General features: G+C 35.2%; 1 protein-coding gene across 4 annotated transcripts in view; it reads left to right on the top strand.

The window, feature by feature from the left end:
* Positions 1 to 24,830, top strand: part of SESN1 (sestrin 1) — an 89,002-nt gene that overhangs the window by 50,631 nt on the left and 13,541 nt on the right. Inside the window, exon 1 of one of the 4 annotated variants that reach the window (XM_072965721.1) lies at positions 11,720 to 11,816. The exons of 2 other annotated variants lie outside the window; for them this stretch is intronic. Coding sequence is in view for 1 of the 2 variants with exons in the window: in XM_006205638.3 (XP_006205700.2) it covers positions 18,214 to 18,315 (102 nt within the window). In the remaining variant the exon portion in view is untranslated. Of the gene's footprint in view, positions 1 to 11,719; positions 11,817 to 18,088; positions 18,316 to 24,830 lie in introns of those variants that run through there. One more of the 4 variants, XM_006205638.3, reaches the window with a different exon arrangement.

Below are 24,830 nucleotides of genomic sequence, written 5' to 3'. Positions count from 1 at the left end.
TCATCAGCTCTAATGCTGGGGGACAAAATGTCTGCTTTGGACTTACTAAGAAATGGATTATCAGTCTTCAGTCTGGTACTTTGGAAAGAGATTTGCAAGGATAATGTTATCTATGTGATTTTCATCTTACATGCCTATAAAAGGTTTGAATCCATTATATATTTTGAGTTTTCTCTTTTATATGAGTTTTATATTTACATTTTAACAGAAAATGATAGAACTAATCTACTTATAGAATTATAGGCACTATTAAACCTCAACTAAATATGTAAAAGAAAGACAACTAGGTATCATTTTACCATTATCATCTCTGAAGGAAAATATAGGTGACAAATTTTTATGCAGTTGGTTTTTGCTTTTTTTTTTTTTTTTTTGGTAATAGCACTTCTAAAATTATACCAACTAAGTAGTTATTTACTGTATCAAATCCTAAGGCCAGTGCTGATTTACACACAGATGTCTAAGTTTCTTAGAACTGTCATATGAAAAATATATCAGCATTAAAACTATATATTCCACCTCTAGTTCTCAATTTCTTCATCGATAGAATGAAAGTATTGATACTTAGACACTCTCCAAATTCCTTTTCTAGTTTCAGTTTATTTTATAATTATTTTAGCTCTAAAATTCTATGATTATTATATCAGAGGTGGAATAGACACTGAATATAATTACAATGTTTAATCAGAGGGGATTTTAACATCTTGCAGTACTTCAGAGTCATCCCACAAATTAAGGTTGCCATTGCTATCGGATGCAATTAGTAGAGATTTAGTAGTCTCTAGGGCCTAGTGATGTTTACTGTATGAAATAAAAACATACTTTTTTCTGTTCTTTGAATCCAATTTGAAAGAATAAGAGGGGGGAAGAGCTAGATTTTTAGGACTTGCTGGACATTTGAGCTATTTTGATTGAAAGAATACATTTTTAAAGAAAACAGTGCAATACTGTTGCATCACAGTCTTAAATAGCATGGTTCATAAATGAGGTAACTTGTTTTTCTGGACTTATGGTCCATTGGGGAGGGAAAGATTGTCTTTACTACTTAGAATGATTTGTACTTTTTTATGCTGTATCAGGAATATAACAAGTGTTATGTTCTGGCTGCATGTTATGAGTAGGGATCCTGTAGATAAAGACAAGGGACTTTGATCAGTATGAGTGCCTTACTCAGGTGCTAAACAAAAGCCAAAGAAAGTTTTTAAGCATCCTGTAAGCCTTTTTGCTAGTACTGATGGAACAGTGGTCCTCTTTCTGTTTCAGATTTATAATTATTTTATTATTTTACTATAATTATTTCATATTAATTTGTATATATTAAAATTTTTATTAGGGTAGAGCATTTTTATTAGATTAGAAAGTAAACATGTGATACTTATCTAATGGAGAAATACTGAGAATAATATTACTCAACTGGAAACAAGAAAGCTAAAATTGTGGTACCACTTCCTCCAGGTATTTAGCTCAAGCTTAAGCAGAGTTGTCTTAACAGAAAGTTAACAAGAAAAGAAACTACTTGTGAAGTGTTAAAACCACAATCAAAGAAAAAATTTTTTTCATAATGTCATAGTATAGAGTATCAAGAACTAAATGCCATAAACTAGTTTAGTAGTATTTAATAAGTATACTTTCATCAGTAGCTGAGTTGTTTGAGGTTTTTGTTTTTGTTTTTGATTTTTCATTTTTCTAGAGCCATGTGTCCAACAATAGTAGTACTATCTTTATATTTTAGGCAAAGAATGATTTTCAAGTTTTCTATGTCTCACAGAGGGAGGACCATCCAAAGTTAAAATTCCTTAATTATTTGAAACTTTGAACTTGTTTTCTCACTCTGGCAAATCCTCAAGACAACTGATAAAAGCTTTAATTCTGGCTTTTATTTTGTCTCTGTTTTTTAGGATTGGATTTAGGCTGTTCAAAAAATCCAATATAAGAGTTCCTATACAGGACAGTTTCTTTCTCGTTTAAATGAAGTCAGTCCAGGACTGATTTAGAAGCTCCATATATTCCTCAGGTACCCAAGTCCCTTCTCTGTTTTTCCAACATCCTCAAGGTGTATGACTTCCATCTTTAAGACAGATGTCCAAGATGGCTGCTCCAGCTCTAGAATCATGTCCACATTCCAGACAGAAGAAGAATTTACCAGGAGAATAAGCATATGTTTCCTCACTTTAGTGACGTTTATTATGCACATTCCATTTTCTTTTATAATCACATTGGTTAGAGCTTATCAACGTGGTCACACCTAGATGCAAGGAAGTTTGGATAATTTTTCTTTACTCTGAGTGGCAGTATACCCAACTAAAGGTTTGGGGTTTTATTAACTATAGAAGAAGCAGAGAACAAATATTAGGGACAGCTAGCCATCTCTACCACATGGCCAATGGATTTATTTGGAAAAATATTAATAATAAAAGATACCAAAGAATTGTCAGAGAAAATATTCAACATTGTATTGTTTATAAAATATAGATTCTCTTATAATATATAAAATTGTTGAGGCTAGGTTGTGCAGTTATTTGCAGATACCTAGTAAATATTATAATTAGAAAAATCATAGCATTACAAATACTAATTTTTAAAGAGAGAGTCAATACCTAATTATTTTAATCTTAAATACACATTGTTCAAGCCCAAAACACCAAAAGGGAGGAGTAGAATTTGAGTATTTCACAAATGCTGTGCCAAAGAGTTATTTAATTTATATTCTAAGTAAGACAGGGCTGCTGGTTCAGTGTATTATAGCTCTTACTGTGTAGCTCTCAAAGCTAATATTTACTGACCACTTACTATTACAGTCACTGTGTGTGATTTCATTTAATCCTCTGACCCTCTAAAGTCCCTGTATTATCATTCCCATTATGCAGGTGAGGACATCAAGGCTAAAAGACATTTAATTTATCCTTGAAACCCAGGGTTGCTGGACTCAAATGCCAATACTCTTTGTCATTATACTTTACTGCTTCTTCTTCATGAATGTTTAATAGTATAATCTATCTGATTGTCATCCGGTGTCTACATAGAAACACAGTGAATCAATTGTGAGAGACAGTGCTAACTAAATAAATGCTCATTCTTATTTATCATGAATATTTTTCCTGTCCAGATGGCAATGTGGTAGTATGAAGGTGCCAAAATATTGGCACTGTCAATAAAGTAACTTACTTGTTTCTAACAGTTTTCATATTATCACATTTTGTTCTTACAGTGACACCAAGAAGTAGTAACTCTCATTTTACAAATGAAAAATCTAAGGCATGAGGAGATAAAATAACATGCTGTGTTGGAATCCAGATCTTCTCATTTTAAAGTTTAGATTCTTTTCACTTAATCTTGCTGCTTTAAGCTCTAAAGATAATCGCAGAGGGACGTTATGGAGTAAAAACAGCTGGAGGCATCTGTCTACAAGTGAACAGTGACAAATAAAAATAACCTCAGTATCTCAACCGTAAGCATCTCATCAAAACCATCTTTGACAACACCACCTTTGCCTTATATAGTATTTGTTTAGATGTAAAGTGGAAAGAAGCAAAAAGCTTCTTGGGAAATAAACTTTCTTCTTCTAATTCATAATCAATTTTTAAGTTTCTGCCTTCTGGAATTTACAGAATATGGCTCCTGCATTCCATTTCTATTGACATCACTCTGGCTTAAACCCCAATTACACCTAAACTAGACCATTACACTGTCTTAAAGTATACCTGCCCTTAGCTTCTCCCCACAACTCAGACCATCATGGAGGCTCCTCCTAGTCTTCTAAAATCAAAGCTCAGTCACTTCATTTTGCTGCTTGAATCATTTTTTATGATCCCTTGACTTCTGCTCCTCTGAATCCATAGCACTGCTTGTAGCTTTAACATAATTCCACCATAAGTGGTTCTTTATTGAGTTATAAGGCTTCCTTAGGGCTGGAATTGTGTTTCATCTTTGTATACTCTGAAATACCTTGTGTGGGTTCTCACAAAGCACTGTGCTTCCTGTAGAGAGTTGCTAGATAAAAGTTGTTAAATTCTTTGCTCCCTTTAAGGCCAAAATGTGATTTAAAAAAAATTACAGCCTGTTATCCTCAAGCAGTGGTTATAAAAAGTATATCTTCTTCTTACCTTTGCTGTGACCCTGATCCAACCCTCTCCTTCACTAAAGAGCTTGGGAGATAAAAAACAAGAAGGCTTGGAATATTTCTTTCATTGAGATTGAGGCCATCTTCCAAATCACATTCTTTCTTATTTAAGCATGCCTATATATGTATTTGTCTTCTTACCTGTTCATATAATCTTAGGGAAAGTAACCCCTAAATCTGTTTCCTGATCTTATAACCCTCCTTACGTCCTCTGATTCACCCATTACGTGCCAGACAAGGGATTCAGTGCTGGACAAGATGGACCATTTCTTACCCTTGGAGCTTTCGGTTTAATAAGGGAGACTGGCTAGCCCAGCAGGAATTGCAATGCAGAGAGATAAGTGCTGTAACAAGGGAAGTATCCAAGGGCTATCTAACCCAGGCAGCAGGGGTCAGTGAATTCTAAATTCAAATTGAAGGTGAGAAGTGGGTTAGGATTAAAGGGAACAGAATTGTAGTCAGAGGGAAGAGCATGTACACAAGTCCAGGAGTGATCCCCGTGGGTGGACTGTGAAGTTCGGTAAAGTCATGAGGCTGAAGAGGAGGGGAAGAAGTTAGTCTCACTACCACTTCCTTAGATGTACAAAGATTTCCTTTGCCTATGCTCATCTTGTACACTTGTACACTTTATGCCACTGCTCAGAAATATTTTAGGGCTCCATTATTGCCTCTTGCTTTGTCCAGTCTCCTCCTTCACTGGCTCTTGTAGGCTCCCTAAAACTGACCCTGACTTATTTCCCACTGCTTACTAACTCACATCCCCTGCCAGGGACAAGACAATCACCTTACAGTCTCTCTCTCTCTCTCTCTCTCTCTCTATCTCTCTCTCTCTCTTTTTTAAATTGAAGTATAGTCACCTTAAAGTCTCTTGAGTTCATCAAGCTTGTTCTCTCCCCTTTGCCATTCCTCTCTACCCATCTTTCAAGCCTTTACTGACTCTCTACTCTTGCATATTTTCAGTTTATGGCATGTAATTTAACACAGAATTACACATTGCCTAGTGTTGTCCTCCCATTGTTTCTGAGTCTTTTATCATCAGCTGGATTGTAAGCTCCATGACAGCTGGCTCAGAAGCTGAATTTTAAACTGTTGAGTAGTGGAAAGAAAAGAGTGCTGGTTCTGGAGTCAGACAGACCTGCATTTGACTCTGCCACTTATAGGTTGGCAGGTTTCTTCTTGGGTGATACAGGACTAATCAGTTCCATCTCACAAGTTTGTTGTGAGAAATTGCACAAGTCACTCCGCATGAAATTTGTGGACTGTAAAATTCTAAATACATTTTCATTTTGTTCCACAGTTCCAATGTAGGTTCGTATTCATTACATAATGTGAGAGATTTTATGGTTCCTTCCAAGACCTGAGGATCTTGAGAATTTCAGACAGATATTTTTCCTTTGTGACATATTTCCCAGGTCCTGATTATTTTTTTCTTCCTCTATTTCACTTATTTCTACCTTGCCCTTAAACTTAAGGATAAAATCATTTTAGGCACCCGAGAAAATAATATTTTGAAGAGAAGTTGATTTGTGAACTCAGTTCCTTCTTCTCCATTCTTTGGCCATTGAATAAATCTTGTACTGTTCCAGTCAAAACAAAAATTTTTCAGTTGCCTAATTTATTGATACACTGAAATCTCCCACTGCCTGTTTTTCCCCAGCATAGTCTATGTGCATTAGAACACATCACTCAGCATCCACACCTTTACATGAGTGCTTCGGATGTAGAGCACTTCTCAGGCCTTTATAGGTGTTCATAGTCCATTTTCTAATATCCTTGCTTCTCCAGAACCCATTCTTCTTGTTTTTTATTTTCATACCTCTCCTTAAGCCAGATTCTCTGATCAAGGGATCCTAACCATGACTTCTTGTCAGATACTAAAGCTCAAATTTTGAGGGTTCCAGAGCTAGGGATTTTGCTCATGCTAATGCAGGACCAAAGAATGAGGACTCAGAGGAATTAGACACATGCCTTTAATCCCAAGTGTCAGGGAAAGCTGTGTTTAAAAGATCATTTTATTAATTTTTACCTGCCATTTTTACTAGGGGAAAGAGGGGACCAACATACTGATGTTGGTTACCTTAATATCTAAGAGTTTATATTATCTGTCAGTCTTTGACTATATCTAAAGACTGAATGTGGGTTGAAGGAGCTCAGCAAAATAGACTTTAATAGAATACAAATTTATATAAGAAAATAACGAACATTTTCTTCCTTACTAAGAAAAAACAGAGTAGACAAATCTGCTTATTATTGGGGGAAAGGACTGTTTTCATGGGGAGAGGAGGTAGAAAGAATGGCAACATTTTAAATTCAGTATTTTTAGCATTTAGGCAATAATTCACACTCAAGAAAAATATTTAATAAAGCAGAATCATCTCTGCTACTCATAAGGATCGTTCTGAAAAGCAAAGTTACCATGAATCAAATGCATTTTGTCCAGAAACCACCTTTTTTGTACAATTGTGTTTTAAACCATGGTTTCCATTGTGCCTAATAGTGTCTTTAGTCATGAATGGCTAGGAAAAGAAAATCTTTCTAGGACATGGAGCTCTATAATCCTTGGAAATAGTTGTTCTCTGGAAATCCTTGTAGAACTCAGGACCATTCTTGCTTCTTTAGTTCCCCCATTTACTGCTTACATTATTGCAAATGTTCTGTAGTAAAAAATTTTCTTAAGCAGAGAGGATAGAAAAGTATCCTATATTATCTTCATACACTAAATCTCTGTTACAGAGTAGTCATGAAACTGTAAGAATTTTAGACTATTATCAAATGAACAATTTAAACTAAATCTATATGAGACAGTTAATGTACATTTTTCAAGGTAATCTTCAATCCCAGTAGTCACAGAGGGTGGGGTGAGCAGTCAGTTATACAAAAGAGATTGTAGGGAAAATAGTGTGGGGGAAGATAGAGATGAAAAGTTCATGGTCCTTTGGCCTGATGGACACACAGTCGCTGGAATGTTAACAGTGGAAGGGAAATTAAAACACTATCAGGCAACATAATGGTAAAGTAGAAAGAACATGCCTTTGGAGTCACAGGCTTGAGTTGTAACCTTTACTCAAGCCCCTTGCTTGCTATGACCTTGGGTTAAGTATTTAACCTCTTGGCCTCACAGGTTCCCATTTCTAAAATGAAGATAGCATCTACCTACACAGTTATTATGAGGTTTAAATGAGGTAAAACGTATGTGAAATGTTTAGAATACCTGACACATACTAACTAGACTATGTGTTAGCTCTTCTAATATTATCAAATCTGCAGCCATGAAGTGTAGCATCCATTTACTTCCAGAATCACATCTTAGACTAAAAATCTGAGTTATTGGTTTTGAAGCTCCCCATCAACTGGCACTCAGTTACCTAACTGCTACAATAATAATCAGATGTTTTACATAACACAGAATCCTGCTTTCCAAGCTCTTTATACCTCTTTGCCTTTGTAGTTTAAGGCATTTCTCAATAGAAAGACTATAGTAGGTGGATCACTATGTGAAATAATAAGAGGGTAAAGAAAGGAAGAAGATGTGGATATTGGTTTCAAGGAAGATAGACTGGGAAGGAAAAAAAAATTCCTGGCTCATAGTAGATGCTTAATTAATATAGATTGAATGATTGTTGAATAAATAGGCCCAATTTATCTATACATATAGAGGTTTGTGAATTTACAAAAACATACACATCCAGTCCCTGGTATATAGATTTGTTACATAATTGATGAAACTTCCAGTAAGATTTGGGTGAATACTGTCATAAATTACTAAGGTTTAAGAGCCCAAGGAAAATACAAACTTGATGTAGAGTATCTCTTTCCCAAATGATTTATTAAAAATACTCTTTTCTTGGTTCAGCATAGCTTAGTTATCTGTGACAATTGAGGACAGAGGAAAAGAATGAAGTAAAGATATCACTAATAAATAAAACCTAGAGCTAGTCTCCAAACATTTTTAAAATATCCCCTACCTTCCTAGGGGTATATAGAATACAGTGAATATTGAGATGACATATACATACATACATTGTTGACGGCACCCTACAGTATTACGAGCAAATCTATGTTTTGTGATGCATGGAAAGTTCAGGAGATAATTGATTCTGTCAAGTCAAGCTGGTCTACTTAAAGTATTTTTTAGGGAACTAAAATGAGCAAATGATTTAAGCAGTACTTGAAGAAAAAAACAGAAGGTAGTTCTTGAAGATTTTTACAGGAAATGTTGGAAACTGCTTTAGAACACTTTTATAAATCTGGCAAGCCAAAAGCAGAATGAAGAAAATTATTAACTATTATTTCACAGTGTTTTTGTGTCTCTATTGCAAGTAATACTCTGTCAGTTTGAACAAATACTAAGGTTTGCACTTAACATTACAATGATGAAATCTGTAACTCTTTGAAAATCCCTTCTAAATCCTAGGAAAACTTTATTCTCTCAAAGGATATGTATTGAGTGGTAGAAATAGGGAGAAAAAAATTACAAAGAATGGCACTGTGCAATTTGTTTACTTGCTTGTTTTGAAGGTTGTATTTGTATGTGGTTGTTTTTAGTTATATTTTACGGTTTTGGATTTGGACTGTAGCATTTCCTTGTTAGGTTCCCCCCTCACCTGCCAAACCCCTATGAATTTTGGAAATTAAGTATTTGGGAATTTAAAAAGAAGAATTCTTTTCTTATACAATTTGGACCCTTATCTTCTGTCCACAAACAAGAAATAAAATTTCCCATGAAATTCTGTATTTTATTACAAATACATGAATATTTTAAAGGTAACTATATAGTATCCGGCACAATAAGGATGAAAACAAAATTATCACTATACTATTAAAATCTGAAGTATTTTGTAAAGGGTTGGTGAAGAGATTTTATCTTTATGCTACTTTTAACCCAGGACACTATATCCTGTTTTACAGCTTGTGCTCTGCTCTGATACTGTATGATTTAAAAACAAAAAATGAAACAAACAAAAAAACACTGAAAGTTGGACTTCATTGGTATCTGGAGCAGTTGAGTCCTTATCTGTTTGTCAGCTTTCTGATTGGCTGAAAGCTGTTGCTAAGCTTGTTTTTTTCTTCTTAGGGAAAGTTAAAAGTTGAGTGTGACCTATTTGAACTGTATCCTGCTGCTTTTGACTCCGCTTTGCTTTTTCTTCTGATCCACCTGCTTTCTTTCTGATATCTTTTGAAGTTAAGATTTTTAAAAACCCATCAATTTGTAAATTTAGTGTGCAATATTTTAAGATTTTAAGGTTTTAATTGTATATTTATAATGCACAAATTAGAGCACTGTGGTTTAATTTTTTAAAATCTGGTTGAATACTTGAAAGTTGAATTTTCTGACATAAAGCAAGTTCTAATTGTAGAGAGCAAATACATTATTTAAAGACGTGCCTATTACAAACACAAAGGATTATTTGGATGTCAGTAATATCTTTACTGTTAATAAAAACAATTCCAAAGTGCATTATTGAAAAATTTATTAGGTCAACTTTTTGTGATTTAGGATAAAAGCTATTATTGATCTTACTGGCATGTATGTCACTGAAGGATAAGATTGAGTTTATTCATGTTTTCTAGAGAAGTGCTAGAATAATTGACAATAATCCTTTCCTTATAGACCAGATCCAGAACTGGCTAAATAAAAATTCTATTGGAAGGAAAGTTTGTTTTCTAATTCAGTAGACCATCATTAAACCGTTGTGATTCCAAGAACCTTTTCTGTAAGGCTCTATTTGACATTGATGGGAATGAAACTTTAAACCAGATTTCCCAAGCACACTTTCAGAACCAGCAGGAATCCTAGGAGCATTCTCTGAACCTTAAAGCTTGATCCAAGCCTTGGGTAAACAATGTAGGGAGCTACAAAATAGCATGGATCCTCCAAACCAACTAGGAGTTCTAGTGTGCAGATTAGGAGGTGTAATGTGTATATGAAACAGTGATATTCAAATGTGTTACTAATTTTTTTGTCCGCATGGTCTTTAGCCAAACAATATTACCAGAATTCTTATATATAAATGTAATATCTAAAACTGGCATTTTATTAATAAACGATCTCTTTAAAGTTCAAGTAAGTAAAGTTAAATTATTTATCAAACCGATTAGTGAGAACAATGAGGCTATTTTATGTTTTAAACAAATTTGATATTAAGGGATTACGGATTATAGTTACATTATTTTCTGGAATCTGGATTCACACAGCAAAGTACCTACGCAGTCCGGTAACTACTGTTACTCAAGCAGATGCAGACAGGCATGGATTTTTTAAAGGGCCGGAACACTAACTATACACTTCCTAGTCACATTTACAAGAATGTTCAAACACGTGCTGTCAGAGATGGTGGAAGAAGCTTTATTTACTCTGGTAACTAAATTATTAATGGCAACAAATTATTATTTTGATGCTTTCCAATGCATTTAATGTTTATATACATTTGTAGGTTACCTTGAATAAGAAAGCTCAAATCTAATGTTTCAAGGTATCTCTAAAGTACTTGTTAGGAATGAATCCTAAGAAATAGAATTTTAAAATCACTGGTAATGTACAAAGAAGCCTGGTGGAGGAGGAGACCAGGTTCTGGTTAGCTTAACATATACAACTCTTGATAAAATTGGGAATTGTATTAAGAGAGTGGAACTTTAGAGCTGAGGTAAAGTTTGAGAAATCATGAAGTTCAGTTGCTCCTTTTTAAATCTGAAGGGACTAAAACTAGAAGGGTTATTAAGAGATTTCCATACTTCTGGGTTTTTGTTTTGGTTTGGGTTTTTTGCTTGTTTGTTTTGGGGTTTTTGTTTTTTGTTTTTGGAGAATTGGATGGTAAAGTAGATAAATCCCCATTTAATGCTCCTTGACAAAGCTACCTGCCAATCTGTATGACTTATGTGAGAGGTTTAAGTGTAAATAAAACAGATGCCCAACCTCAAATTAAGATATTTTTGCTTGTTCATAGGATTTAAGAAAGTAAATGCCTATAATTGGCATTCAGTAAGTATTTATAAATAATGAATGAATGAGTGCTGAGTGTTTATATATTATTAAGATTTCTCTTAAGTGGTAAAATAACAGCAGTAACATCCATACATAAACCTATGTATATATTTTTAAAATTAGATATATTTTTTAAATTAGAAATATTTTTTAAATTATATTTTTAAATTAGAAATATAATAAATTAAAAAAGAATACTCCCTTCTCCAACTTGTAATAGGATAAAATCTTATTTTAATATTTCTCAATTATTTGCCAAAAATGAGGAAAATCTGATTTTCTGTTACCACAAAGAAATGATCTTGAATTCTGTTCAAACTAAAAGCTCATGTTAAAAAAAAAAACACATAATTTTTAAAGTTCTGTTATTCTTTTTTCTTTTTTCTTTTCTTTTCTTTTTTTAGTATTTTTAGCTAAAAAGAAAGATAGCCGTGATAAGTAAAAATAAATATCTTTGTTTGTTGAACTACAGTGCCTGGAATGTACCTACACCCTTTGGGCAAAGGGGAAAATGGCCTACAGAGGTGCAGTGAGAATTTTGGAGTGCAGAAGAACAGATGAGAAGGTTCAGTGAATGACATTTAATTTCTAAAATGCTTAATAGCATACAAGTGGTCTTTAGATGTGGCTTTGTACTTTGTGACCAGATTAAGGATCTACAGCCTAATACCCTCTTGGAAAACGGGAGATCTCAGAAGGAGGCAAAGAAAGAAGGTAATTTAAAGGATTAAAGGACCCACAACTAAAGACTGTCACAAAGGAACTGAGCGGGGGTTCTTTGAGCTGTGTAAGAAAAGCACATAATGTAGAACTCTATTTACTGCTTGGTAGTAATGATCCTGGTGAGGGGGCACGGATAGGGAGGTCAGGATAGCTGTTATACGCAAAAAATAACTTGACTAAAAGATTTTAGAATACTGTCATTATAATTTTGCTTTTTTGAATCAGAATTATCTCTAGTTTGAATAAAACATTCAAAATTCAGACATGGTTAAGTTAATGACTAATATGCATTTAGCCTAAAGATTTAAACTATGGGTAAATTCAGTTTTATATAGGAAGTAAAGACTTAAGAATTCATTCCATCAAGGATAAGTTGAAGATATTAGTTTGATTTTAATCTATTTTAAAAAGTTAATTTTTATATTATGCCAGACTAATACATTCCTTGGATTTAAAATAATAGTTTACATATTAAAACCAGTTCCTGCCTTGTACCCACAAACAGAAGCACTCTGAGAATTTAAAAAATATGTTTACATTTGTCTTTAGGTACAGATGAAACCCAGTCTCTCAAAAAAAAAACTATTTTAAAAATTACATAATATAGTATGTATACCTAGCCTGAGAAATATTTTCTACCTGAATATGTTATATATTAAATATCTTCCGTTATTTTTTTAAAGTTAGTATCATTTCCTTTTTTTCCTTTTTAAAAACCTTCAGTATCTCCTAAGAACATATGGGGTAAAGTCCTAATTCTCAATTTCCCAGTGCACTCACCTTTTTCCTGAACCTCATCCTATTCCAAATTAAACCCCTTCCTTCTTATTTAACTCAACAAGAATGCTGAAAAGTTGTAATGAATGAATTCTTCCATTTGACTTTGATATCTCAACAGACACTTTCTTTTCTGTCATTTCACTTTCTATAAGCCTGAGGATGTTTAAAGCCAAATTGGGTTACAAAATTTCATGAATTTGTCAAACAATGGTATATATACAGGCAGTGTCTGACTTGTAAGTACCTGCCTGACTTAACAAGTAAGCCATGTATATACCATTGCCCAAACCTGTATAGCTGCTATCTTGGTAGTTCAAGATAGCAGGAACAGAAAAATCAAAGGAGCTTGGAAATATCTGGGGTTCCCATGCAGAAGAAGAGAAGAAACTATGAAAAATAGAAGTTGCTCAGTAGAGCAGGAACCAAGGACAAGGTGACTCCCAAGCAGAACCTGCCTGCCTAAATAGTGACCCCAAAGCCTCCAAAAATGTTTCTCTAGATGACCAAATCTTTTATAATCTGCGTATTGAACTGAAATTCATTTTTAAGCTTTCAGCAGAGTTAAGCTTATTTTGTTTAATGGAAACATCTCTGTGGAGTTCACTTATGTGGTACATTCTTATTGAGGGTCTACTGTGTGCTGGACACTAAGGCATTGGAAATACAGCAGTGAACAAAAAAGGCAAACATTCTATTGAGACAGACTAATAGATAAATTAATATGAGGTATCAGTCTCTCATACAGTAAGTGTGAGTTAGTTTAAGAAGCCTATTTTCTTCCTCATACCTACTGGTTATTCTAAGAGGAACAGTGGTATTGTGAGGAGCAGGTAGGAAGTTGGGTAGGCTCAGGTAAGTTATGTAGTGAGGGAACTTTGAGTAACATGAAGTCACCAAAGGTCTAGAAAGACACTGAGAGGAATGACAGGGAGGGATACAGAAATAGAGCAGAGAAGCTCTCAAAGACTAAGACCACTCATTCCATCATTCCATTCCATTCCATTTCTTCCTTCCTTCCTTCCTCCCTTCCTTCCTTCCTTCCTTCTGCCAGATCTCACCTTGAGTATAAGCAAGGGGATAAATTTTTCTTTCTTCCTGCCCTCTTTTCTTGCCATCAGAATCAAGAACTTAGGCCAATACATAGTTACCAAATTTAAAAAAAATATATTCATGAAAAGAAGCAGTCCAACTTCTGTTGCTTTGGATTCAAATAGACCTGGGTTCTAATCTGCATTTTACTACTTTTACAACCATGGACAAGTTACCCATACTTTATGAGTTTCTGTTTTACAAATTTGTAAAATAGAATTATATTTGCCTTATAAGTGTCAAGTGCTTAATGTCTGATATGTTGGAGTTGGTAAGTTGCTGGTCTTATCATTAGCCTGGAAAACCTGATCATGAGTTAACATGCTTAGCCCTTAAAAAGGGAAAGTGATTTTCTAATTTAAAACCACTGCCACTATTTGTAATACTGCTTGTTTAAAATATAAGTGATGATCTATGTTTCTAAAACCCTATGTAGAAATTTAAAACTGCATTTCTAAAAGAAGAAACCCTAAGAGAGAGAGAGCAAAGACTTGTCAACATTCTTGCTCCTTTATAAGTAATGTAATTCTAAAAGTTAAATTGAAGAAGTGTAAACAGTGGAGGACAACTAAGAGAACAATATAAAATTGAAGTTCAGTGCTAAAAAGATCTCATTGCCAAAATATGATATTGAAAGAAAAAAAGTGCTTAGCAGACAAGCTATATATAAAAAAAGGAGGATACCAGCTAGAGAAGAAAAATCTTGACAAAATTAGTAAGCAGAAGTAATCTTATAAACCAGCATTCATTCCAAATAAAATATTTTAAATGACAATAGAGCATTTTTTAAGAATGCTTAAATCTGACAAATCCCACTTCCACACTTAAAGGAGTTCTTTGGTTTAATGGCTAAAACCATTGCCCTGTGTGTCTAACTAATTATTTTTTAACTAATTATTAAATATTCCTATTCTAATGAATAAATCTACAAGTAGTACTTTAATGCCTTTGGTTAATGAGAAAATTCAGGGTTTAATATGTGGCCGATAAAGGTATAATCTCACCTTTTGGCCCGATTAGTATTCTTTATGTTAAAATATACCTATTCTTTTTCATAAATTGACTACTGTTTTAAGTCTAGTGGATTTAGGTAAGCCACTTGGTCAGGAGAGCAGATCGTTTGAGATTTATCTCCTAAATTTCAAAAACAAGAATAGAGGCATCATTTTCTATCTCAAGAAACTTATCATGTTGGAGAGACAAATCCACCTTCATCCCTACACTTTGCTTCATTTCTGTTGTTCTTCAGGCCACCCTCTTGCCTTGCCAGAGTTGCCTCAGCAGGCTTCCTAACTCATCTTCCTGCCTCTAGGTTTGCCTCTTCCAATATATGTTTTTACACCTTAGCTGAAATGCAGATTTGATATCGTTTTACTCTTTAAAGGTTTTGGTAACTCCACAGTACTCCTAAGAATGAAATTTATAGTCCTTACTGAATCTTGAACAAAGTCTCTTGAACAGAGTCCCTCCTTAAAGTTTATATTTTACCTAAACTCCATCCATTACTCTCCATACCCTCTGCTCTAGACTCCAGTGAACTTCCTTTATTCAGCTTCCCTAATGAACCACCAATCCCAGTCTCTCCCCCCTGCCTGTGGGCCTTTGCACATGCTGGTTTCTTTGCTTAGAACTCTGTCTTTACTCTCACAAACCATCCCCAAATTTTCTTGCCAAAGTCTCTCTACTAATTCTCTAAGCCCAGCTCAAATATCTCTTCCTTCAGGAAGCCCATTTTGAACTACCACTCCAAATCTAGACTCTCTAATGCTTCATAATTCTCTGCTCAGATCAAGTCATTTGACTCCACTTGGCTTTTATATGAGTGTATCATCTTGTTCTTAAGAAAATTAGAGTTGAGACCATTACTGCTTATGATAGATGCAAACACCTACTTTAGTTGAGTAGGTTTACCAAAACATTTTTAGAGGAAAGGAAATATTTCAGCATTAGTATTACTTCTTGGATTAGATGTCAGGATTCTTCATTGAAGAAATAAAATGTTGAAATGAAATGTTTAAATAGCAGACTTTATAAATAGCCACTGACTTATAATGATAACCTGTGGTAAATATCAAAAGCATAGTCCTTTCCAATTACTCATTTGTGTTCAGGAGGTTTATTACATGCCTTGCACGGGGGTTTCATTAGGCAAAGCACCTTCAGGATATCTGGCCTACTCAAGTAGTGAAATCTTTGAAAAATAAACTTTTTCTTGAATGATTTATAACAAAACATTTCCAAGAGTGAAATGTATACAGTGATACTTGTAGGTCAATACAGTTGTTGGAATTCTTGATTAATAGATTTTGTTTTTTAGAGGCAGCATTTTTATGTATGAGAATAGTGACTAATTCACAGTTACTGCACTACTGAAAAGAGTAGAAATTAGTACTCCAAAGAACTTAAGTCAGTCTTTATAGAAAACCATAAAGGAATCTTAACATTTAATGGCTTGAAGGTCCTCAGTATACCACTGTTTTCTTTTTATGTAAGGCAGCATCAAAATGAACTGAAACTTTCTGAGAAAAAAAAGGGGGGCGGGATCCTAATTGGAGCTTCCTATACAATTTCAATATATGCTTCTTCAATAAATATTTAGCAAATATTAAATATCAAACAGAAATAGATAATACATACATGTATATGTATATATACATACACAGTTTGCAGTTTTAACATGGATTTAAATATTTTAAGCCATTTTTTCTTTAGCTGAATGCATGCATTTCCCTTTTCTCTCATTAAAAAATAGAAAGGTAAGCATTCTCCATTTTGCAAATGATATAATTTTAATGTCACAAACAAGGTTATTCCCTGTGAGACAACAAACCCCCACTATTTCATTCCTTCCAGGAAAAAAAAAATCACAGCTCAACTATTTTAGAGCCAGAGTCATCACTTTTCACATACTTCCCTCATTAACTAGCTTTATAGCTCACAACCCCACACATCAAGTCCATTTATGTTTCCAGGTTATTCATCTATAACCAGTTTATCTTGGAGGGTATGTCATATTGCTGCAAATTGGATGATTTACTGGGTTTATTTTTGCCTATTTGTGGCTGAGTGGGCATTTGATTATACTGTTTGTTTTTGTGGCTGTGCTTAGAGGAAGAGAGCTTGGAATCTCTGTTGCCTTTTCTTCTATGTTAATATTAGCTCCAAATTGCTTTTCTTGACCAGTAAAAATACTTTGGGTGCTTTAGCAATTTATAAAAGCAGTGTATGAGAACATATAACATTATCTTATTTATCTGGAGAAGATAAATAAAAGTAACCATTTTAACTTATGTGACAGTTTAAGAGCTAATAAAGAAACTTAGTGTTCTCTGAGACATTGTAACTTTACTCCTAAGACTGAAACTTATTTTCATTTATGATTCCGGGTTCTGTGTCTGTCAGTATTTATTGATTTAAACTCCACTTGTTTCCTTTTGTCAGAATGCTCCAGATTTTTTTTTTAATCTGACCATGTAAGCTTTTGAAAATACAGGGCAAACATGCAAAAAGGGATCTAATTTAGGAGTTGGTTTTTTAAAAAGAAGTTAATGGAACCCTAAGGAAATAGTGTTGACTCAGCACTTGTGAGATTTGTGTTCCAGATCCAACAATGTCAGTTATTTGTGTTCCTTTATAACTTGTTTTCTCAAGTTTCTCATCAGATTTCAGATGAAATCTGATTTCAAGAGAAATTTTTTTTTAAATCCAGGGCGCTTATGAGAGAACATTAAAATTTTTAAGCCTTCGAATATACAAGAAACAGAAGAAAACAAATTTTAGAGACGTGCTGCCAAGGCTTATTATCTGTATAGGAGAGTGGTATTTATAGGTTCTAAATAGCTTACCAAAATAATTTTGTATTGAATATAGGTCACGGTCTCCTACTTGTTTCTGCATTCTGTGGCCCATTCAGAGTTGTTTGGGCATTATTGGAAAGAAACAAGGTAAATTTCAAGAGTTTATAAAATGTGAAGCGAACTTGATTCCTCCCGGTTGTCAGGGTCAGCCTAGATGTTGGGTGCTGTTTGGCTCTAGGTAAATAGACCCGAGCGGGTGGAGGGAGGGCAGTCTCTTGGCTTCTGATGCTGGGGCAGGGGCACATTTCCTGAAGCCAGACAGCTCGCGCTGCACCTTCCAGCCACAGTACCCACTCAGCTCCTGGCGTACTGAGCCGGTTCCTGTCCAGAGAATTAGCTCTTTGAGGGAGCTCGGCCCCTCGAGGTTGTTTTTCACCCGACTGCGTCAGACCGCCCTCTGCCAACGCCCGCCCGCCCGCGCCAAGAGGGCGTGGCTCCGTGGCGCTGCGGGCCCGCATTGGCGCTCGCGGCCGCCGAGTCGGCGGAGTGGCGGCGGGGGCGGGGCCACAAGGCTTGTTTGTTTGCGCCGCCCCGCCCCGCGCCGCCCCCGCCGTCAGCGCTGACTGAGGTGCTTCAGCTCGGAGGCCCGCCGGCCGCCCAGCGCTCGCCTCGTCCGCGCCGCCGCGGCTCCTCTGCGCGTTCGCCGCTTTCCCCGCGCCGACATGCGCCTGGCCACAGCCGCGAACGAGGCGTACACGGCCTCGCTGGCCGTCTCGGAGCTGCTGGGCTGCAAGCAGTGTGGCGGGGGCCGCGGCCAGGACGAGGTACCCGGGCGAGGGACCGGGCGGGCGGGTGGGTACCCGGCCGAACTGTGTAGGCTGCACGGAGGTCGCGTCACTTCCCCACCTTCGCACTCTTAACAGCTTCGGAGAACGCTCTACAGGGAGGGCGCCCCTGGAGCAACCGCCGGGCCGGCCGCCCTGCCCGGCATCCCTCAGGTGAAGGGGCGGCCAGTGGTGGGTGGGGGCACATCTTCCACCGCGAGTCGTCTCGGGCAGAAAATGCTGCGGCTGGAAGACAGCTGTCTCGGTCATTTAAATGGAAGACTCCGAAACGTAAATAACGTCTTCTGTACAAGTCTCCACAAGTCAGATTCCGAACAAAGCTCTAGTCTCACGGCAGAGCCTGTGGATTTTTTTCCTCTGTGTCTTGTCAAAACAGATTATTCAGTGACCCTTACACTCTTTGCCTCCTACTTTAAGAAGGGAAAAAACACATTTGAGTCAGTTAAAGGATGATGTTGCCTAGACTGTTCTGCCAGCTCAATGACGTTAGGCACAGAATTTAGTCTTGTTTATTAAACTATCCCTTTTGTGTCTGAATTGGCCTTAAGAAAGAGCTATTTAATTGTAACATTTTGTATTTTTTCTAAGCAGTTGCAAATAGCGCACCATTTAAAAGAAGAAAAAGAAAGTCTCATAATTGTTGCTTTGAAACTTTACCAAAGAGAAAAAACTGTGAAAGTGTTGAAATAGCATTGCTGCTTGCAGACCATAACAGATCTTTTCTCATTTTCAGTAGGAGTGAGCCCTAATCATTGTGCTTGAATAAATGTTATTTCTGCTGGTATTTGTCTGCAGAATCTTGGTTCTTGCCCAGATCTAGAATCTCTAAATATAACCATGTAAACTAGAAGATAAAGAGATACATTTTAGCTTGTACATTGATTACAGTGCCTATGGGATTGTGTTCAGGAAACCAGGAAGCTTTGTATCGTATTTCATTTTTAACACATCTAATATGGGAAAGTAAATTAAGAAGTAGAGCTTTATAGGAAAACCATTCACTTTACAAAAGAATAACACAGCTCTTCAAATAGCAAACTTCCACAATGCTTTTAAATTAAACACTTTCAGGGATGGAACTCCTGACTAAAATAGTATAGGGCACACATATGGCCTAAGTCAACCTTATAAATCCAGTACTTTGAAGTCAATGAGTTTTTATTTTTCTAGAATGCAGTTCATAGAAGACCAGACTCTGAAAAAAGAGCTACCTGAACTTTCAGTATCGCTAAATTTCCTATATGAGTTAATGGCAGTATTAGAAGGAGCAACTAATACATTTTATTATAGTAGGAATATTTCTTTATAATGCTTCTAGATTTCCTTATTTCTATTTTAAATGTTAAAAGGCTAGTACCCAGCTATAGGCAATAATTCTCATACACAAGGGAGAATGGGAACTTTTACTTTCTACACAGTATATTTTTGCCTTGTTGAAATGTATTTCAAAAAGAACTGCTTTTGTAATTTTAAAAAAATCAAAATTAATGTCAATTTTGTGATTAACAGTACTGAGACATCTAGAGAGTTTAAAAATGCACCAAGTGCAGTGAGAAAAATAAAATGATTCAAGTGATCAGATTATTTTTACTTTTCAACTAGTTTTGCAAATGGGTAGACACCATAAGCCAACAAATGCTTTCATTTTGCATTTGTGGCAAATTGTTCATTCTTCTGCTTAAGGATATTCATATAGATTCATAAATGTATCTTTGACAAATTTGAAAACTCTGATTACAACAGTACTTTCAGTACATAAACACTGATTCATATAGTGATACATTACGTACATAGTCATTCTGTAGTACTGTCAACATTTGCAAAGAATTTTCATGCTGTGAACATCAGAGTGTGAGTATCATACACTGAGGAAACATACCATGTCAGAGATTTGCAGCAATGTTGTGATGATGGAGACTGTAGCTGTCTCTTTCAAAGATGCTGATTATGAGGATTGTTGAGAGGACTTAGTTCCCATGTTAGTTTTCCCAGCCACACCTTCACCAAGAGCCTGTGAGGTTTGTGCTGTGATTAGCATCTACATCTGCTTCCCGACAAGGCCATTTGCTGTTGGGAAGTTCTGCCTCTTTGAATCTAGATTGGCTAAAATTTGTTAATTGTCCGTGATTCAGTTTCTTAGAGCTACAGATGAAGGCATAATTGAAGTAACCTTTAGGAAGTCATGAAATGCACTTAGTTTGGCTTACGATCAGCCCTTTGAAGACTAGACCTGCAGTGCCTTTTTTTTTTTTTTTAAATCAACACCTGCTAGAAAATAGGGTAGCAACTAATTTGTCATGTTACCGGGAAAAGAAGTGTTTCAAAAGTGATTTTTCCTAAAAATTAAGACTCTTAACCCTTTAGAAACCAAGGATACTGTTGTATAATAATAACAGTGGTATCTAAAAGGACCTTTAAGTTTTTTTTAATTTTTTATTGAAGTACAGTCATTTATAATGTGTCAATTTCTGGTACAGCACACTGTCCCAGTCATGCATATACATACATATATTTGTTTTCCTATTTTTTTCATTAAAGGTTATTACAAGATATTGAACAAGTTCCCTGTGCTATACAGAAGAAAAAATTTTAAAATTGATTTTTATATATAGTGGCTAACATTTGTAAATCTCAAAATCCCAAATTTATCCCTTCCCTCCCCCTTTCCGTGGTAACCATAAGATTGTTTACTATGTCTGCAAGTCTGTTTCTGTTTTGTAGGTGAGCTTATAGTGTCTTTTTTTTTTCTTCTTAGATTTAAAAGGACCTTTAAGTTATTAAAAGCTCTTTAAAAGCTTCAAAACAGTAATTAATTAAAGACACCAACTCTAGAACCAGACTTGCTGGCTGTTTTCAAGATAATTGTTGCCTGTTTACTTTCCCAGAAGTTAGAGCTCAATTTGTGTGCAATAGGAGGCTAGATGGAATCAGTGATCTGCCTCCTGACAGTATCTGGTTTAGGATAAATTGGGATGTAATCTTAGAGCTCACCAGGAGCACCCCAGATCAACTTTTTGTCATCTCTTAGGCATAAGATTAAGTAGTAAAAATCATGTCATGTTTTTGTATCCTTCTCATGTATTTAATCTATTAACTAAGAAACAGAGCAAAGGACATCTTTTGAGTCTAGCATCCAAATGTAGGAAAATAACTCAATTTAACTCTAGAACAGCAGTATCTGTACTTCCCATTATATCAATCTTGATTGACCCTTTCTGTTTGGGAGAGACTTGGTTTTTAAAAATCTATCAGTCTCCCACCCATCCCCCATCTTCTTTTACTTCTCTCCCTCCCCCTTCCATTTCCCTTTCTGCTTTTACAGAGTGTCAAGGACATCTTACAACCTCTTCAGCTTAGTAGGAAGTTGACCCTGATAGTCCCACTGTGAGCTGGGTAAAATTCTATTTTACCTGGAACTAGCTTAGGTAAAATAATGAAATTGGAGTCTTCAATATCAGAGACTTCTTTCCATTCATTTCCTTTCTTCAGTGTTTCTATTTTCTGTCATCAGCTTTCTTGTCAGACTAGTATCTTATCAAGGAATAAATGTGATCTTAACTCTAAGAGGTTATTAGCACAATGGGTCTATAATCCATTCCCAAGAGGTTTGCTTTTTCTTAACATCCTGTTTTAAAACATGTAATTTTTCACTCTAAAAGAATGTATTCTAAAGGAACTGGGAAGAAAAGCTTTTACCATTGAAGGCAAGGAAGAGTGGAGACAGTAATACCACTATGGCCACTAAATTTGGCTATAGAGATGGACTTTCAAAGACAATTACATAGGACCATTGGGAAAGGCCCTTGGAAAATATTCCATTTCCGAAACACTGATAGCCACTTTATTGGAATTGTAAAGCTACTGTTTTGTAATAGTTTGATATATATAAACTATGTATTTGGAATAGAAATAAAGCCAAAATAATATATTTCAACCTCTGTTTTGAGGCCCACGTACTACCCATCTGGTCTTATTAAACACACACACACGCACGCGCGCACACACACACACACACACACACACATACACTATCCACATGTTGCTAACGTATTTCTGGGATAAAGTCCTAGAGATGGAATTGCTAAGTATTTTTTCCCTCTCCTTACAAATAGTAACATAATATTATGCACTTTGCTTTTTTCCCTCTGCATAATGTATCTTGGAGATCTTTTAAAGCCAGCCCATATAGAACTGCTTCATTCTTTGTAAGGACTGCATGGTATCCCAGTCTATGGTCATTCTAAACTTTACTGAAACAGTCCTCTTTTGATGAGCACTTAAGTTGTGCTGTATCTTGTACTATTATAAACAATGTTGCAGTGGTTGTACTTTTACATATGACATTTCAGAAATGTGAATATAGGTTAATGTTTAGAATGAAATTGTTGATTAAAAGCATATGTGGTTTTTTAATCGGTATTTCAAATTGCCCTCCTAGAAGTTACAGTAATTTATACTCCTTACACTTCAGAATATTTCCATCAGAAATGTATAAGCAATGAATGGCTATTTCTCCACCTTCTCTCCAACACAGCCTGTTATCATACTTTTTGAGCTTAAGCAGTCTTTCAGGTGAAAAACTGTATCTCTGTGTAATTACTCACACTTGTTTTATTGTGAGGGTTGATCATTTTTTTGAGCCATTTTAATTTCCTTTTCTTTGAACTGTCCATGTCCTTTGTTCATTGCTCTATTAAGTTGTTAGGGGCTTTCTGAATGATTTGTCTTTATGTATTAAAAAAAAATTTAGGGGAGAGGGTATAGCTCAGTGGTAAAGCGCATGCTTAGGTCCTGAGTTCAATACTGAGTACCTCCATTTAAAAAATGGTAATTTTTTAAAGTATGTGATTAAAAAAAAGTTTGTCTTTAAAAAAAAATTTAGCCCTTTGCTATGTGAGTTGCAAATATATTTCCCAGTTTTCTGTTTGCTTTTGACTTAGTTTATTTTTCCCATGTGAAAGTCTTTATTTTTATGTCATCAAATTTTTCAATCTTATATTTTATGACTTCTGGGTTTTGTGGCATTCTTAGGCCTAACTCGATTCCATGAGTGTTTTCTCCTAGTACTGTAATGTTTTTTATTCTTGTTTTTCACAGTTACCTCTGATTTATTGTGGAGTAAAGTATGATTTAGGGCTCCAATTACACTTTTTTCTGAGTGGCTTCTCAGTTGTATCAACATCATTTGAATAATCCATTTCTCCCCCATTTGAAATGCCACCTTTTATATACTAAAGTCACAAGAATAGTGTCTCTTAAGTATAAAATGAATAATAAACTTCTGAAATGTGAGTTTTGCTAAAATGCATTTTGTTTGAATAAGATAGTAAAGAAATGAGAAAGGGTAAATATTTATTTTTAGCCTTAAAGTTTTGCCTAATGTATTTTGTTTGAAATGTATGTAATTGGGCCAGAAATTCAGCAGTTAGAAAGGCCCATGGAGTTATCATTTTATATAAATGGCTGCATTTGTGCTAAGATGATGTATTGAATAGCAGGAATGTGGGGTTTTTTCCTTGCATTTATTATAGGGTATTAAAATTGAAACACATACATGGCCTCACCAGTGAATTTAGTGCCTCTTCTTATGAAGGATACAGTTATTAGAACATTATCTTCAGCCAAAGTGTGGAATTACCAGAGTAAGAAATCACTGATCTCCAATACAAGATTATTTGAAATATGTATACACACACACATACACATTTTTTTAATTTTATAGATTTATTTGGCAAATATAACCTACTTTGAATCTTCAGTTTTCCTAATTAAGACTCTGTTCAGTTTTGTCCTGCCTGTTTAATTTTAAAAAAATCCATTCTGCTCAAAAGATTTTCATTCACTTGGATCAGACTTCTTGAATTGCTGCCACATGTCCTTCTCCGTCTGCCCCTCCCCCCAATTTCTTTTTTTTCTTTTTTTTTTTTCTTTTTTGCTGTAAAAGGAAAGCATCTGGTTTAGATCATGAAAGACTTAAACTGGAAGCAGTAGAGAGGGTGGAAATAATATTTGTATATAATTATATAAGGAAATGTTAATATTTAGTTGCTAAAGAAGGTGTTTTTGTTTAGCGACTAGACTGATAGGACATGAGCCTCAAAAGAAAAAAAAAAGTTGAGTTATATTTTGGTTTTGTTTCTATAAGTATAGTGTACTGAGGGAAAAGATGAAAGCCTTAACAGTAGATTGTTTTTGTTAACCACACTGTCACATAAATTATAGAATTCTAGATTCACTATGTCAAAAGGCAGAAAACTATTTTTTAATTAGTTGAGCTGCTCTAAAATATAAGCAAAGTTAGATGAGCTCCTGTAAGTTAAAAATTTAAGGAAAACTCACAAATGAAATTAATTTATTTAAAATTGTTACTCAGAGAAACCATGTCCTGCAGGACTTTCTCTTTTGTTGATTTAAATAGTATTTTTTCTTTTTCATAATTATTTCTGTTCTTAAGTGTTATTATAGATGTAACAATAATTATACTTCTTTCAGTT

This window comes from Vicugna pacos, chromosome 8 (assembly GCF_048564905.1).
Source record: "Vicugna pacos chromosome 8, VicPac4, whole genome shotgun sequence".
Taxonomy (NCBI): domain Eukaryota; kingdom Metazoa; phylum Chordata; class Mammalia; order Artiodactyla; family Camelidae; genus Vicugna; species Vicugna pacos.
The sequence above is the reverse complement of the archived record's forward strand: the minus strand, read 5'-3'. Positions and strand labels throughout refer to the sequence as shown.